This window comes from Podarcis tiliguerta (genome assembly GCF_965153285.1).
Source record: "Podarcis tiliguerta genome assembly, chromosome: 7".
NCBI classification, from domain to species: domain Eukaryota; kingdom Metazoa; phylum Chordata; class Lepidosauria; order Squamata; family Lacertidae; genus Podarcis; species Podarcis tiliguerta.
In genome coordinates, this window is record NC_139540.1 from 40388644 (window position 1) to 40403776 (window position 15133).

At 46.9% G+C, this 15133-nt stretch overlaps 1 protein-coding gene across 3 annotated transcripts in view; it reads left to right on the forward strand.

The window, feature by feature from the left end:
• Positions 1–11194: 11194 nt before the first annotated feature.
• NOL4 (nucleolar protein 4) overlaps positions 11195–15133 on the forward strand; it is a 115150-nt gene continuing 111211 nt past the window's right edge. Inside the window, exon 1 of one of the 3 annotated variants that reach the window (XM_083451639.1) lies at positions 11195–13570. In XM_083451639.1, coding sequence (XP_083307765.1) covers positions 13292–13570 — 279 coding nt within the window. In that variant the 5' untranslated portion in view covers positions 11195–13291. Of the gene's footprint in view, positions 13571–14320; positions 14434–15133 lie in introns of those variants that run through there. The other 2 variants (XM_083451638.1, XM_083451641.1) reach the window with 2 other exon arrangements.

Consider the following 15133-nt stretch of genomic DNA (forward strand, 5'->3'; position numbering starts at 1 on the left):
TACTCTTATTTCCCTTGATCTGGACACTATACTACTGCAGCCTAGAATGGTATGTGAAATTATTAAAATACAATTTCTCTTTAACTGTGAAATAGCTTCATATTCACTAATTTGCCGAGGAACATGCCTTTTTTAGTTTTGAAAGAAAACATTGTTGTGAACAAAAATCTAGCTAACCCTAAGAATTTTTTTCAGCTGTGTAGCTGCTGTGAATTAAAGAAAAATAAGCTATGTCTATTTCTGTTTCTTTTTGGCATTATCATGTCATTACAATTTGTTTTATTGCATAGATTTTGAGACTGCTAGCAACACACAACATTAACCAAATGCTGCCCAGCCATTCATCATTACTGTAGTGTGATTTGACCTGCACTACTTATAACATATTTACAACACGTTTGTGTCTTGTTTCTTGCACCACACTGTTTTTTATTGCTGCTTTATTCACATGGAAGTATTTGAAGGTGGAGCAGTATGCTGGTAAATCTATTGTACTGAGAAAGCCATACCTGACCCAAATATTTATCTAGTATTTCTATCAGATATTCAAATATATGTGAGAGGTCAGGGCAAAGCTAATCAATTAAGTCTAGTCCTATCGAGTTTCAGTGGATGAAATGTAGGCACTGGGCATTATCGTGTGTGTGTGTGTGTGTGTGTGTGTGTGTGAGAGAGAGAGAGAGAGAGAGAGAGAGGTGTGTGTGTGTGTGAGAGAGAGAGAGAGAGAGAGAGAGGTGTGTGTGTGTGTGTGTGTGTGTGTGTGAGAGAGAGAGAGAGAGAGAGAGAGAGAGAGATGTAGTCCAAACTCTGAGCACTGCCTAGCATGGCCTAACAGAGCAGTTGGTCCACCACCACAGCCCAGATCTGCACACCGGCTGGGTGAAAGGTGTATAAAAATATCTGTTCCAGCCTACAACTGGCATAAGAATGGGTGCAGACTGGGCCTGATACCAACACGTATCAGGCATTCCTGGTCCCCAGAATGCCCCATTTTCAGACTTTTTGCTGGATCCTGCCAGCAGTACTTCTGCCTGCCTGCAGGCAGGAAGGGGGAGCTCTGCACTAGCAGTTTCACTGGCATCACTCCCCTGGCATAGCTTGGTGAGGGCTGACAGGGCAGGATGGAGGGACACCTACACCCAATCTAACCCCCTCAATTGAATTGCACTCTAAATAAGATCCCAGGTGATCCATGTACAAATTCCTTTTGGATAAAAAGGAACCATGCTGATCAAATTCAAGTTTTTCTTAAGACCAGCTAGAGTATGAATCTGTTGTAGAGGCACCATACCAACTTGAACCACAAGATCCCAACAGCTTTTATCTTGGTGATTGGATGGCACTACTACAATCAGGAGGCATTCACCATGAGCAATCGGTTTGAAAATCTAGACGCAGATCACTGAAACTGATCTACTGAGATTTTATTACCTACCAGAGACTACAAATCCCTGAGATGTACCAGAAATCGACAGTCCCAGCATATAAGTTGACTTGGCAGAGTGCCAGATAAGGGAATCTTCGGGGACAACAGCAAACCCCTTCCCTAAATGTTGGGTCTGTGCTTCTATTGCTCCAATAAACCTGCTGTATTAAATTGTGAAAACTAAATCCCAACTCTTTTCATATATCCACGTTTCAGTGATGCATGCTAGGTCAATGTGCTTATCCTATATCATAGCCTGGATGTTTCCCTGTTTCTTTGCCTGGCTTTCAGCAACAACACCTAGAGAGACCAAATGGAGTGACGACAGGACAATCAAAGGGACCCTGGCTGAAAGACTAGAAGCAGTAATAGCCTTCCAATTGCCTAACCTCTCTTCTCATTACCTGGTGTGTCAATCTCCCACTCCCTCTGCCACTGTCATACAGGATAACACTTCATTGCATCTGGTGCAGTTCACTGTAGTCCACAATAGTTTCTGCATTAATAAACCAAAGTTAGTCTTTAAGTTACTTTAATGTCTCTTGGTCTTTGCTGCAACAAACTAACATGGCTACCTCTCTCTGAAAACTCTTAATTGTGGCATCCAAGCACGTTACATACTAGGCAAGAGCGGGGAAACACTGCGCCAAATAACCCAAACCCCACGGGACCAAAATGGAATGAAACTGCTGAATGGTGTATCTGGAGATTTGGAGTGCAATGACAGCAATAAGCAGATGACGTATAACTCCATCTCTCTTTTTATCTCAGTGGATATTTCATGGAGGTGCTGGACAGGTACCTAATTGTAGCAATGAATTGAATGGAAGCTAATAAACTGAGGATTAATCCAGATAAGGCAGATAAATTATTTTTGTGCGTGGGGGTGGGAGTTCATCAGTTGGAATAAGTGGTGTTGAATCAATACTGAAGGGTATCCATTGTGGCTGCAGGTAGGACAGCAGGGCATGTTGCAGCCGTGGGAAAGCTTGGCAGATCCTGTTGTGGCCGCAGGTAGACCTGACAGGGCCCGTCACGGCCGTGGGAAGGCCAAATGGGCTGCAGAATATTGAGGGGGCTGGTCCCCTGCATAAAAATTGGGGGCCCCTCAAATCCTCACCCCCCTAGATGGTGCACCTGGTGTGTGTGTGTGTGTGTTACTTTGCTATGGGATTCCTCATTTATTTAGTTTTCTTCTATGGAATGGTTGTTGTTTGCTGTTTAATGGAATGTAATTTTGTGTTTTAAACTTTGTATTTATGATTTTGGATGCGGTAGCTTACCTAGAAGCTCTGGCACTGGTGACACACACATCTGATAAAATGAAGATACAATAAAGGTTAAAATTTTCTGAATGTCTGACATTTGCCATGGGCTTCCTAAAACTGCTTTAACACTCATCATGTTTCTGATATTTACTATTCCATAAACAGTGTTCTACCTGTTTTATAATCCTTCCCCATAGTTTATACATGGAATGATCAGATGTCTAGTGCTGTCAGTCTACTTTTGCAGGCATTACAGGTATTGCAATGAATGGCAAAGCTCATGTATCTTTGACCTAACGTTGTTTAAATTCAGCTGCTGAGAAAATGTTACCACAGTGCATTTGATATGCTGCAGTTGAATTAGATATGCTGCAATCTTCATACTGAAGATGAAGAATGCATTTCTTTTTAAACCATACTTCACGTTCTACAGAAGATTGTAAAAAAAAAGGGGGGGAGGTAAAGGTGAAGGACCCCTGGACAGTTAAGTCCAGTCAAAGGTGACTATGGGGTTGCAGTGCTCATCTCTCTTTTCAGGCTGTCCACACACAGCATTCTGGGTCATGTGGCTGGCATGACTAACCCACTTCTGGTGCAACAGGACACCGTGACGGAAACTAGAGCACTCGGAAACACCATTTCCCTTCACACTGCAGTGCTACCAATTTATCTACTTGCACTGCTGTGCTTTTGAACTACTAGGTTGGCAGAAGCTGGGACAGAGCAACCAGAGCTTGCCCCATCACGCAGATTGAAACCGCCGACCTTCTAATCAGCAAGCCCAAGAGGCTCAGTGGTTTAGACCACAGTGCCACCCACTCCCACATGGAAGATTGTAATGCTAATCAAAAGGGATGGATGAACTGGACATTAGGAAATGATGTTCAGCAGTAAAACTTAAGTCTGGTGGCTTAATTTCTTAGACCTAGAACCTAAACAAGTTTTGTTGGAAGGAAATGCCATTGATTTCAGTAGAATTTTATTTCTAATACAATGTAGTTAGTTATAACTGTTGCTTTCTTATCTGAAGAAATGGAGGTAAGGTGTGGGTGAAGGTAAAGTAGGTGAAATGATGATGATGATGATGATGCACTTTCAGGTATCTTAAGTATTTCACATGTATGATCTAGTTGTACTTCTAAAACAACCTTGTAAGGTAAATCAGTATTATTCCACCTGTTGGATATGAGGGGCAGGGACTGAAGCTGATCATGCATGGCTTGTCTGAAGTTATTGAATGAGTTCATGGCAGACATGTGATTCAAGCCAAGAACTTCGTGATTTATTTCAGTATTTTAGCCACTAAGCTTTCATAAACAAAAGACATTGAGTAGGAGTAATGCAACTAGATTACAACACCATTTACCACATTTACTTTTTCTGTTATAATCTGGAATAACATAGGAATAAGCCCTACAACAAATCAAAGTAAAAGACCTTACCTGCTTGTTTTTCTCACTTGGATTAACTTCTGCCATTGGCAAGTCCTTATCAATAATGAAAACAGCATTCCAGGACATCTGAAAACTTATATCTGGCTACAATATTCCTTCCTTCTCCAAGTAGCATTGCTCTGATGTTCAGTTTTGAAATGGATCAATACAGCATCACTCATAGATATAATATTCCTGTTTTCCTCCCCCCCCCCACTGTTCTGTGACCTCACACCTGTGTCAAACATAAAATGATATCAGTGTAATATAGCAGTGCTGAGAAGCTTCCAGTTAGAAATCATTCTTGGTAACAGTTCTATCAAGACACTGTAGATTGGCAGCCAAATCTATTTTGCGGCTATAAAAATCACTAACAGTGGTTGAAATGGTACCTTATTTACGGAGAAATACATTTCAAGTGGTGTGTGGCACCACACTTTCTAGAAAACAAAGGATTAACTTTCTGTTTCACTGGAAGGTGCAGGATAGAGAGATTAATTGCTTCAGTCGCATGCGAAAGGATGCAGCTCTTCCAGAAATATGTGTCTCTCAATTGGATGGTGATTATAACTTAATAATTTTTCTCTTGTTGAGTACATTTGCCGTGACTCTGTATTTTCCTTTCTGATTCCTTAGGTTGCTGACTTTGCAGCTGAAATTACAATAAAAGTGTTCCCAGACCAATCTAAAATTAATGTAGGCTGACTTTGTATGTTATGTAGTAATTTTCCTTTTAGCTGGAAATAATTACAGTGGTGTTAGAGAGGAGGAAACGCATGGCTCCTATTTTTAGAAGTTTAGCATAACCTCTACTTTGACCTTCAGAATCCACAAGGGGCAGACAATAACAAAATGTTGCAGTGTATTCCTGATGCATGCATGTATAAAATAAAGGATAACACCAAGAACAAAATGCCTGCTCTATCTTGGGTGTTACTTCATATGCAAAAGATACTGATCACTCTGTACATGCAAGTCAATGGAATCTGACACATCCACATAAGGAAATGGGAGAGAAATGGAGCAAAGACAATGGAGGAAGAGCCACCATCATCACCACTTATGATCCTTGTCTCTCAGCTAGCTTCTGTGGGACATTCTTACAGTCAAACCAACAATTCATGTTTTGCCAAATAGGAAGATAAAAGGACTGAGGCTCACAGAGCTTACCAGAAAAATTTGCTAGAGAGAACTCCTTCCTGCCTGAACATCTCTTCTTTTCTCCATCATGCCTCCAAGCTGACCACATGTGCTTGTTTGAGCTCTGCAGCTCAGACACCATTTTGAACTTAGATGTTATACTTTTGTAACTTAGGTAGTAGTTATGAACCTGCCTTCATTTTGCTACTGTAACTGCTGCTTCAAGACTGTCCTAGATTATGTAAGTAAATGCTACTTTTACTTCTTCACAAAACAAAGTGTGTGTGGTTGTTATAGTTAAGGAGGAGAAAAGGGGTAACACTGGGGAAAACCCTGTCTGCCTTAAAGCACCCTGGATCATTGTTTCTAGAAGGAAAAAAACTTCCAAGTTTAAAGCTGCAGAGGATGGTACTCTGCTGATCTCACTCCTGTGAGCAAGAAGTATAATAACTAAATAATATATCCTCTCCTAGTGCCTACAGCCTCTAGAATATTGTCAGGATTCCACAGTGTAATTGTTGAAGCTCAGATCTTGTCAGATGTAGCTGCAGCACATATATTTAGTAAAAAAAACACACACACAAAACCAGGGCCTAACTGCTGCATATTTAATTATGTTAAATACCATGCCTCTCCAAAAGGAAGCAATGATAGCTTCAGCAAGCAAGGAGCCCATCTCTTTCCAGCTGGCTTTCCTCAACCAGAATGGGCAAGGTTCCATGGCACAACTGGCCACTCACTTCCTGCCAAATGTGATCTCTGCATTAGCTGATGGCTTAATGATCTATCCTCACTACATCACAGGCTAGCAAAATCTTTTTATAGCATCCCTATGGAGGGAGAGGACCAGTGCAGCTGAAACAGAGGATTGTCAATCTCTTTCCCTCTTATTGGCCTTAAATACAAGGAGTTGGGGATGGCACCTCACTCTGTGAATGTAACCATGGCTAAACAGCTTTCCTGAATTGGAAATTTCTGTCAATTCTTAATGAGAAACAAATTTTTTAAAAGTTTTTGCCACTCCATTGATAGTCATTCTTCAGTTATCTCGACTCTTCTTTTGCACAAGGCTTCTGTGACATTCCTGGTTACAGAATGTAGAAAACAACCACACAGATCATGGTACTTAAATGAAAAATCAGATTATAATGTTTATAATAGCAACACATTGACTACTGATCCTGAACAGAAATCCTCAAAATTATGAGCTCTCCAAGGTTCCTAAGTTGAATTTAAAGAAGAGAATATGAACTGAAACTGTATCAAACCTTTATTTGTTCCCAAACTGGAAAATAACACAACACACTATTTTTTAAAAAACTTATATTCAAATGTGAGTGCATTTATACCCAGCTTCTCAGCCCTAGAAAAGGGCACCAAAGTGGCTTACCAAAAAATACAATTACACAGTTGAAATACAAGAATTAAGCAAAAAAAAAAAAAAAAACTGTTGAGAGAGTGAGCAAAACAAAACCACTAAAATTATATCCAACCAACAGGAGGACAAAAGTAATTTTGTTTATTTTAAAGTTTTTCTTGAATGCAACTTTTTGAAAAAGTTGAATTACTAGCCCAGAATAAGGTTCAGTAAAAGAGAGAGTGAGAGAGAGAGCGCAATTTTAGTGGTCCGTTCAGTCACAAAGCAGAATGAATAATAAACATACAAAAAGGAAATCTGAGGAGATTTTTGATTAGGCTTTCTGCTAAGTGACTGATTAAATTTAAATAAATATACAAAGCCTCCAAGCCCTTTTGATGATGTCTTGAATGAAGTGTGAGAATTTAGGGGGGAAAGCTACCACATTGTTAGAATAAAAGGTAATTTTAATTCCCTATTCCAGTGTAACACCTGCACCAGAAAAATAATAAATAAGTGTGCTTTCATGCTTTACCATGATTAAAAAATATTTCTTAAAAAGTGAGCTGTTACAGAGAGGCTGTATTTATGCTGCAGAATCCCAGACAATATAGAATGAAACCATCAAATGTTAAAGTTCTGAAGGAGATAATAGATCCAGGAAAGCAACAAAGAAATCTTGAAGAGAGGATCGTGTATGCATGAGCTAGATAATGAGTTTGCTTTTTAAATTGTGTGTGTTTTCACAGCACATTTCATGTTTTAATATCGAGTAATAACCTGGAATCAACAAAACATTTCTCAATGTTCCCTGTTCATTTTACTCCCCGCTTCCTATGTACCAACATCTTGTATAAGTTGTAGGCTTTCCTGACTGGTGTGCTTAATAATGTGATAATAATATAGTAATGAAGTATCATCATATTCCAAATCAAAATTTTATTTGCTCATTAGCCAATCAGGCCATTCACATACACAGACAATAAACTTAACAAAATAAATGCATATAAAATACATTAAATTTTACAAAACTCTAATTAAAATTTATACCACTACAGTAACTCTTTGACTTATATTAACATATATTATTATATGAAATGGTAAGTGAATTGGGTATCATAATATTAATCACTGAATCCATATTACCTGTAGGTACGGTGAGACTGTGTCTCTCACCCGGCCTCCAATCAGCTGAGTCACAACAAGCATGCCAGGATGGAGAGGAAGAGAGGTATGGTGTTGAGGCTGACACAATGCAAAACACACTGACTGAGACGATATGGCACTCCTGCCAGTGTGTTTGCACCACACTGACCTCACCATCATGCCCCTCTCCAACTCCATCCTGCTGTGCTGCTGCAGCTCATGTGGATGAAAGTCAGGTGAGGGGTGCAGCCATCTGCTGCTATGGTGGACAGGGAGGTGACTAGGGAAATGAATTTTACTATTCTGGCATCCGAAATATGAAATATTCACCCCATGGAGGTTCACCTGGAGTGTTCATGGATTTGTTTTGGCACTAAGTGAAGACCTTCTTATTCTCTCGGGCCTTTTAAATGTATGATTTATCTGCTGTGTCTTATTTGTGCTGTCCTCTTATGCTGATGATACTTTTAATCAAGATCTTTATGTTATGATTACTTTAAAATTTTATTGTAAGCAGCCTTTTTTTAAAGGACAAGGCATAGTTCAGAGGTGAGCAACCTGCAGCCCTAGCTTTAATAATTTTAAGTAGGTGTGGGGGGAGCCCAGTAGAAAGGAGGGTATGGGACAAAAAGCAGAGAGGAAAGCTGAACTTGATGCATTGATAGAAAGAGGAGGGTGTGGGGGAACCTCCTGCAAGAAATCAGTTCAGACAACTGGCAAGAAGAATCTGTCCCTCCCCTGGCAGCTGATTGGGTGGGGAGAGGGAGAGAGGAGAGAGGGAAGGAGGTGGCAGAAAGAGAAAGGAGTGATTCTCTCCACTTTGGGCTATGGTCCTACCCGCTGCTGGTATGCAGACCCTGATGAATTACCTCTTAGGGACAGTGGCCACCATAGTAAAGGTAAAGGTACCCCTGCCCGTACGGGCCAGTCTTGACAGACTCTAGGGTTGTGCGCTCATCTCACTCTAGAGGCCGGGAGCCAGTGCTGTCTGCAGACACCTCCGGGTCACGTGGCCAGCGTGACGAAGCTGCTCTGGCGAACCGGCACCAGAGCAGCACACGGAAACGCTGTTTACCTTCCCGCTATACAGCAGTACCTATTTATCTACTTGCACTTAAGGGTGCTTTCGAACTGCTAGGTGGGCAGGAGCTGGGACCGAATGACGGGAGCTCACCCCACCACGGGGATTCGAACCGCCGACCATGCGATCGGCAAGTCCTAGGTGCTGAGGTTTTACCCACAGCGCCACCCACGTCCTGGCCACCATAGTAGAAATGTTTTAAATAAATACGGAAATGAGCATCTAATATTAATATTTTTCCTGCATGGACCTGACCAGGTGTGTCAAACCGGCCACTGAACTAAATCCAGGCTGGAACATCTTGAGCCACTGATGAAGCTAGTAAGTACATAAAAGTGGCATATAGCCTATACAGTGGTACCTTGGGTTACATACGCTTCAGGTTACATACGCTTCAGGTTACAGACTCCGCTAACCCAGAAATAGTGCTTCAGGTTAAGAACTTTGCTTCAGGATGAGAACAGAAATCGTGCTCTGGCTGCACGGCAGCAGCAGGAGGCCCCATTAGCTAAAGTGGTGCTTCAGGTTAAGAACAGTTTCAGGTTAAGAACGGACCTCTGGAACGAATTAAGTACTTAACCTGAGGTACCACTGTACTTTTAAATACAGAGCTGAGAGTGTGGCCCAGTGGACAATGATGATCATGACCTGGGGTCAAATTCTGACTTCAGTCTTGACCTTACCAAATGATCCTCAGGAAGTCAGGTAAGATTTTAGCATGTGGTGTTGTATTGTGTTTTTACTGAGGCAGCCCACACATGGGTGGCATCATCATCATCATGACAGCCTATGTGGTCATTTGGGATGTGGGTGGCACTGTGGTCTAAACCACTGAACTTGGGGCTTGCCAGTCGGAAGGTTGGCAGTTCGTTGGTCCCAGCTCCTGCCAACCTAGCAGTTCGAAAGCACATCAAAGTACAAGTAAATAGGTACCGCTCCGGCTGGAAGGTAAATGCCGCTTTGGTTTTACCAGAAGCGGCTTAGTCATGCTGGCCACATGACCCAGAAAAACTGTCTGCAGACAAACGTTGGTTCCCTTGGCCAGTAAAGCGAGATGAGTGCTGCAACCCCAGAGTCGTTTGTGACTGGACTTAACTGTCAGGGGTCCTTTACCTTTTGTGTGGTCATCATCTGAACACTAAGCAAAATGTGTTGTTCTTCTCACACTTCAAAGCATATTGAGCTCTAGGACTTTCCACATCATTGAGTAGCTTTGCCTCACATTTTCTCCCCTACAAAAATAATTTTCATCCTAGGCATGAAGTGTCCCAAACGGATACTGAAGAGTTCCACTGATACCAGAAGAATTTACTGTCCATAGTTTTTGGTTGCATGGGGAAGCTCCTTCCTAGTGCAAGAATTGCAGCTCTAGACAGCCTTATGGGAAAGGTAGGAACTGAACTCTCTCCGGAGTTTCCGCACTTATCAGGTGAGCAACATCCTTGTACCAGAAGGGCCATCCTAATGGAGACCCCCCTACAACACACATCCGATGGCATTCCCCCCCCCACTGTCAACAGCAAGTGTGCATTGGCTCTTGGAGACGGATAACTGAGCACGGGTCCATTTGAAGGGAGGACTGGTCCACGTGCTTTGTTTTGCAAAGGTAACCGCTAGAGGCGACAGCAAAGGATGTCTTGGCTGTACAGAACGGCGGCGGCGGCGGCAGCAGCCCTCCATGCTTGCGGGCCACAGAGGGGTCCACGGGGGCCAGATTCCCGTCAGATGCATCGTCTTGTTTCCCCTCTCTGTCATCAACGACAACAAAAGTGGCAAGAAGGAGGAGGTGGACGGCGGAGCGGCGGAGCTGAGAGCTTGCAGGTTGCTAAGGGGGAGGCTGTGGCTGCGGGAGGAGCCCTGCAAGTTAACAAGAATCCACTCGGGACTCTTGGCTCACCGGACTCCGAGTGGGGGGAGCTGCCCCCCTACACACACACACACACACACACGCACACCCTGCCAGTCTCCTGCAGCTGGCCCTCTCGCTCATTTGTTGCTCCAATAAGCAATAATTAGGTCCTAAGCTAATGACGTGTCAGCTGATCTGATGGGAGGGAGGTGGAAGTGGGGGGGGGACTTAGGGGAGAGAGAGAAAGGGAGGCTAAGCTAGGCTAGACCAGGAGAAATCTCCATGGAAACGCTCCCCTCGCACGCCCCTCCCCCTTCCCCCCACCTGGCTGTGGCGGGGAGGGTGGTGGAGCGGCCTCCTCCTCCTCCTCCTTCCGCCGGCTCCCCTGCGCCACCTTGCCGCCCGCCGCTCGGGCCAGCCCCGCCCGCCTGCGCGGCGCTCTCCAACCTGCCGCCGCCCGCCCGCAGCATGCGCGAGCCCGGCATCCCTAAATGGGACAATTCTGTCCGTCACGTCGCCGCTCCGCCGTCTCCACAGAAACTTTTGTCCCGCTGGCCAATCAGCGGAGGGCGGCCAAGGAGCGGGGAGGGGAGGCGGGGAGCCGACGCGGGAGAGAAGGGCTTTGGCTAGGAGCTTTTGCTCGCGCTCGGCTCGCGCTGCCGGCTGTCAGTCCCGGTTCCTGCGCCGCGAGACCTTCCAGTAGAGCCGCTGAGCAGAGAGAGCGGCTGGCAGAGAGGGAGGCGGGGGAGGCAGAGAGCGAGAGAGAGAGACTGAGGGAGCGAGCGGGGTGGGGGGAGGAGGGGGGAGGAGGAGGAGGAGGCGGGAGAGGCAGGCGGGCACTGTCCATTTCGCAAGTGCCTGCCTGGGACAAGGCTGAGGCGCGGCGCGCGCGCAAGGTGCCAGGCGGCCCATTCATTTACCTCACGGCGCCTTTCGGATGGAGGGAGAGCCGTGGAGAGGGGAGGGAGAGCCGTTCGGTGCCTTCCCCTCACCCCCCACGGCAACGAGCCATAGGAGGGTCTGAGAGAAGGAGCTGGGATTGGCGTGTGAGGTGACCAGAGAGAGAGAGAGAGAGGAGCCAGGACTGGACGGGTCCGGGAGCCATGAGAGAGAAGACGCGCGCAGAGAGACAGAGTGGGAGTGTGTCTGGGCTCGCGCGGCGGAGAGGAGGAGGAGGAGGCGGAGGAGGGGAACTCCCTTTCCCGGGCGGCGAATAGGTGTCGGATGGAGCAGCTGCCGCCTGCCTTCGCCAGCTCGGAGGGTCGTCGTCGCGAGGCGCTGGCAACGGGGCTCCCGAGGAGGAGAGGGGGCTCGGCGGCGCGGCCCACAGGCGGCGAGGGTTTCAAGGGGTAACGGAAACTGGGGCCAAGGCAGGGACAATAATCGAGGCTGCTCCGAGCAGGGAGGGAAGCAGGCGGCGGCGGCGGCGACGAAACGGGCGGCGCTGGTTCTCCATCAAGCATCCGGACGCCAAACTTCCTCGAACGCCTCGCAGCCGGGGGAGACCACCAGATACCTTCGGCTGGACGAGTCGCTAAATGGGCGAAAAACCGTTTTTACATGCGCAGCCCCACCGACGGCCGCCATCCGCCGGCCAACATCCTCCCAGAACTCAGCTCGCCCTCCTTTGGTCCCAAGCCTAATTTTTGTACCTTCAAAAGGGTCGCGGTTATCATCATAATTATTCTTTTACTCGGTTTAGTGGGATTTCCCCACCCCCCAAAAAATAGCTAAATAAAGCCTGCGAGGATGATCTGTCAAGATTTCTCTCGGTGATGCACCCTGGATTTGTTAGGCAGGAAAGAACTTTCTATCCCACCAACAGCTTCCCACCCAAAGCATGGAGCCCTAAGATGGAATAAAGGAGAAGAGAAGAAGAGAGACCCGTTTGCCCTTCAGCGTTTTCCTCCATCCTGCGTGGAGAGGCTGCTTGTGGGAGAAGCAGGGTCCTCCCGGACAGACACAGGAAGGCAGCCCAGGGTTGGCTGGCTGGGGTGGAGGGTGGGCTTTTCTCTCTGCCCCCCCTCCCTCCAACCTGCACCATCCAGGCTGAAGCGGATGCCCGGGAGAGAAGAATCCGACTCCATGATCTGTCCTTTCGCTCTCCCTTTCCTTTTTTCTTCGCGGAGCTAGGGTCCATGTCTTCGGGGCCATAAAGGCGCAACCCTCGGGGGTGGGGGGAGAGGCGCTGCTGGAGACGCTGGGATAGTCCTGCCGGCCACAAGATTAAAGGGACGGATCACGTACTGGGGAAGCAAGAGGAAGCAAGACCTGGTCGCCTGGTGGATGTGGGGAGGAGGGGTGGCGGTTGGGATGATCAAGTTGAAAAATGATCAGGACTGCTGAGCCACTCTGGAATTGATCGCCCAACCCCTCATCCACCCCGATCGCTCCTCCAGCAAAGAAAGGGGGGAGAAGACCCCCCCCAGCAGACACACACGCACACACCCCAGCCACCCCCACCCCTCAGCCCTCTCTAGGGTGTGATTGTCGCGGGACCTCCTCCTCCTGGTTGCATCTTCCTCCTCCATGAGCCCGGGGTGAACAGGTGCCCCGGTCCGCTTTGGGGGTGTGTGTCTCGCCCGGGGACGATGGAGAGCGGCGACCGGGACATGTACCGCCAGTTCCAGGACTGGTGCCTCCGGACTTACGGGGACTCGGGCAAAACCAAGACGGTGACCCGCAAGAAATACGAGCGGATTGTCCAGCTGCTGAACGGCTCCGAGAGCAGCTCCACGGATAACGCCAAATTCAAATTCTGGGTCAAATCCAAAGGCTTCCAGCTCGGCCATCCGGACGAGGTCAGCGGGGCTGGCGCTGGTGGCGGCGGCGGAGGGAAGCAAGTGCTCTACGTGCCGGTCAAGACCACGGTGAGTCGAGAAATTGCCTGCCTTGTTTGGGAGCCGCACTGGGGAGGGAGAGTGGCGAGCAGCAGCAGCAGCTGCCGCCCCATCGCGGCCACCCGTGGGCTCTGGCTGCTCGCCTCCTTCCGCCCCCTCCTCCTCCCCCCGCCCCCCAATCTCCAGCCAGCGCTGCCTTTGCCTGGCACCTTCTGCACGGCTCTGGGCTTTGTGCGCCTCCCTTCCCTTCTTTCCCTGCGCGGCCAACGCACCAAGCACACCCTGAGCGCGATCGCCCTCCTGCCTTCCCCTTGCCATGATCCCCTTTCAGTCGTTGTTGGGGGCCGGCCTCTTTCCTTCGCCTCCCGGGGCTGAGGGGGGGGGGAGGCGCCGTGGGGGTGGGGGCTGCTGGGGGCGGCGGCGTGTCCTACGCCTCCGCGCTCCCCATCTGAGACGAGTTCCGAGCGAGAAAGCACCGCGGGTCCTTCTTGGCACAAAGCGGGGCGGCCCTTGGCTTGGGGCTTTCCCCGGGATAGCAGCTTGTGTTTTCACCCTTCATTGTTAGCCCATATCCCTCTGAGCATCGGGGAGATGTGCTCGGCTCACTGCAGAAAGCAGAGGGCAGGGGGGAATCAACAAAAGAGCTGTAGGCTTTTGCACATGACCAAATGGGGGAATTGGTTGGTCTCTCTCCCCCCCCCCCGCCCTCCCCGCTTGTTCAAGTCTCACTTGATGCCAGCCCAGAAGTATTGTGAGCCTTCCAGAGGTTGGAGGCTGAAAAGCTAGCTGCAGATCTCACAGCAGAAGTGCTATTATGCTGGGTTGTGGTGGTAGTGGTGGCGGCAGGAGCAACAGAATTTCTTGGTTCAGAAGATGGGAACTGTTGGTTACAAGTAGGTTTGCATTCTCCTCTCCTTCCTTTAGTTTTTCTTGATTTCCAAGCTTTGCCTTTTACTCTGGTTTGTGGAAGTGTGTGCAATAGCAAAAACCTTACCTTTGGCATTCGGAGTTGATGAAACAAATTTCTGTTGTTGGACTAAGAAAAAGTGTCCTGGCTTTTTTTTTTTTTTTTGACTCAGTGAAAGATTTTGTAGAATGTATTTAAGATGTGGCTGTAGAATGCTAGGATTCCATGTGCTTTTTTATTCACCAGCAGCAAATCAAGATACAGTATTTGTATGCCAGTGACCATGGTTAATGAAATAAGTATGAAATAATACTAAATGTCTTAAAGTAATGGGAAATAATTTATACAGTGTTTATTATTTTATGGTTTCAGGATTTCAGCTACCTATTGGGATTACTTTGTAAAAGTTTTGTACCTTTGGGACACTCCACCGAGCACTCCTGCATAAATCCATTTATTTCAAAAGTGGATTTTATCCACTATAAACCTGTATCCAAACTATTTACTATGGTTCAAGTACCTAATCCCATAAAAATAAAGTATAACCAAATTTCAAGAAAAGCTCAACTAATATACTTTCGTATCTATGCTGATTAATTCAATTAATGCTGATTAACTGGAATAGCGTTGCGGGAAGCATCCTTTATGTCTCATAGCATCTTTCTTGGAAAGCTACAGGTAAACTC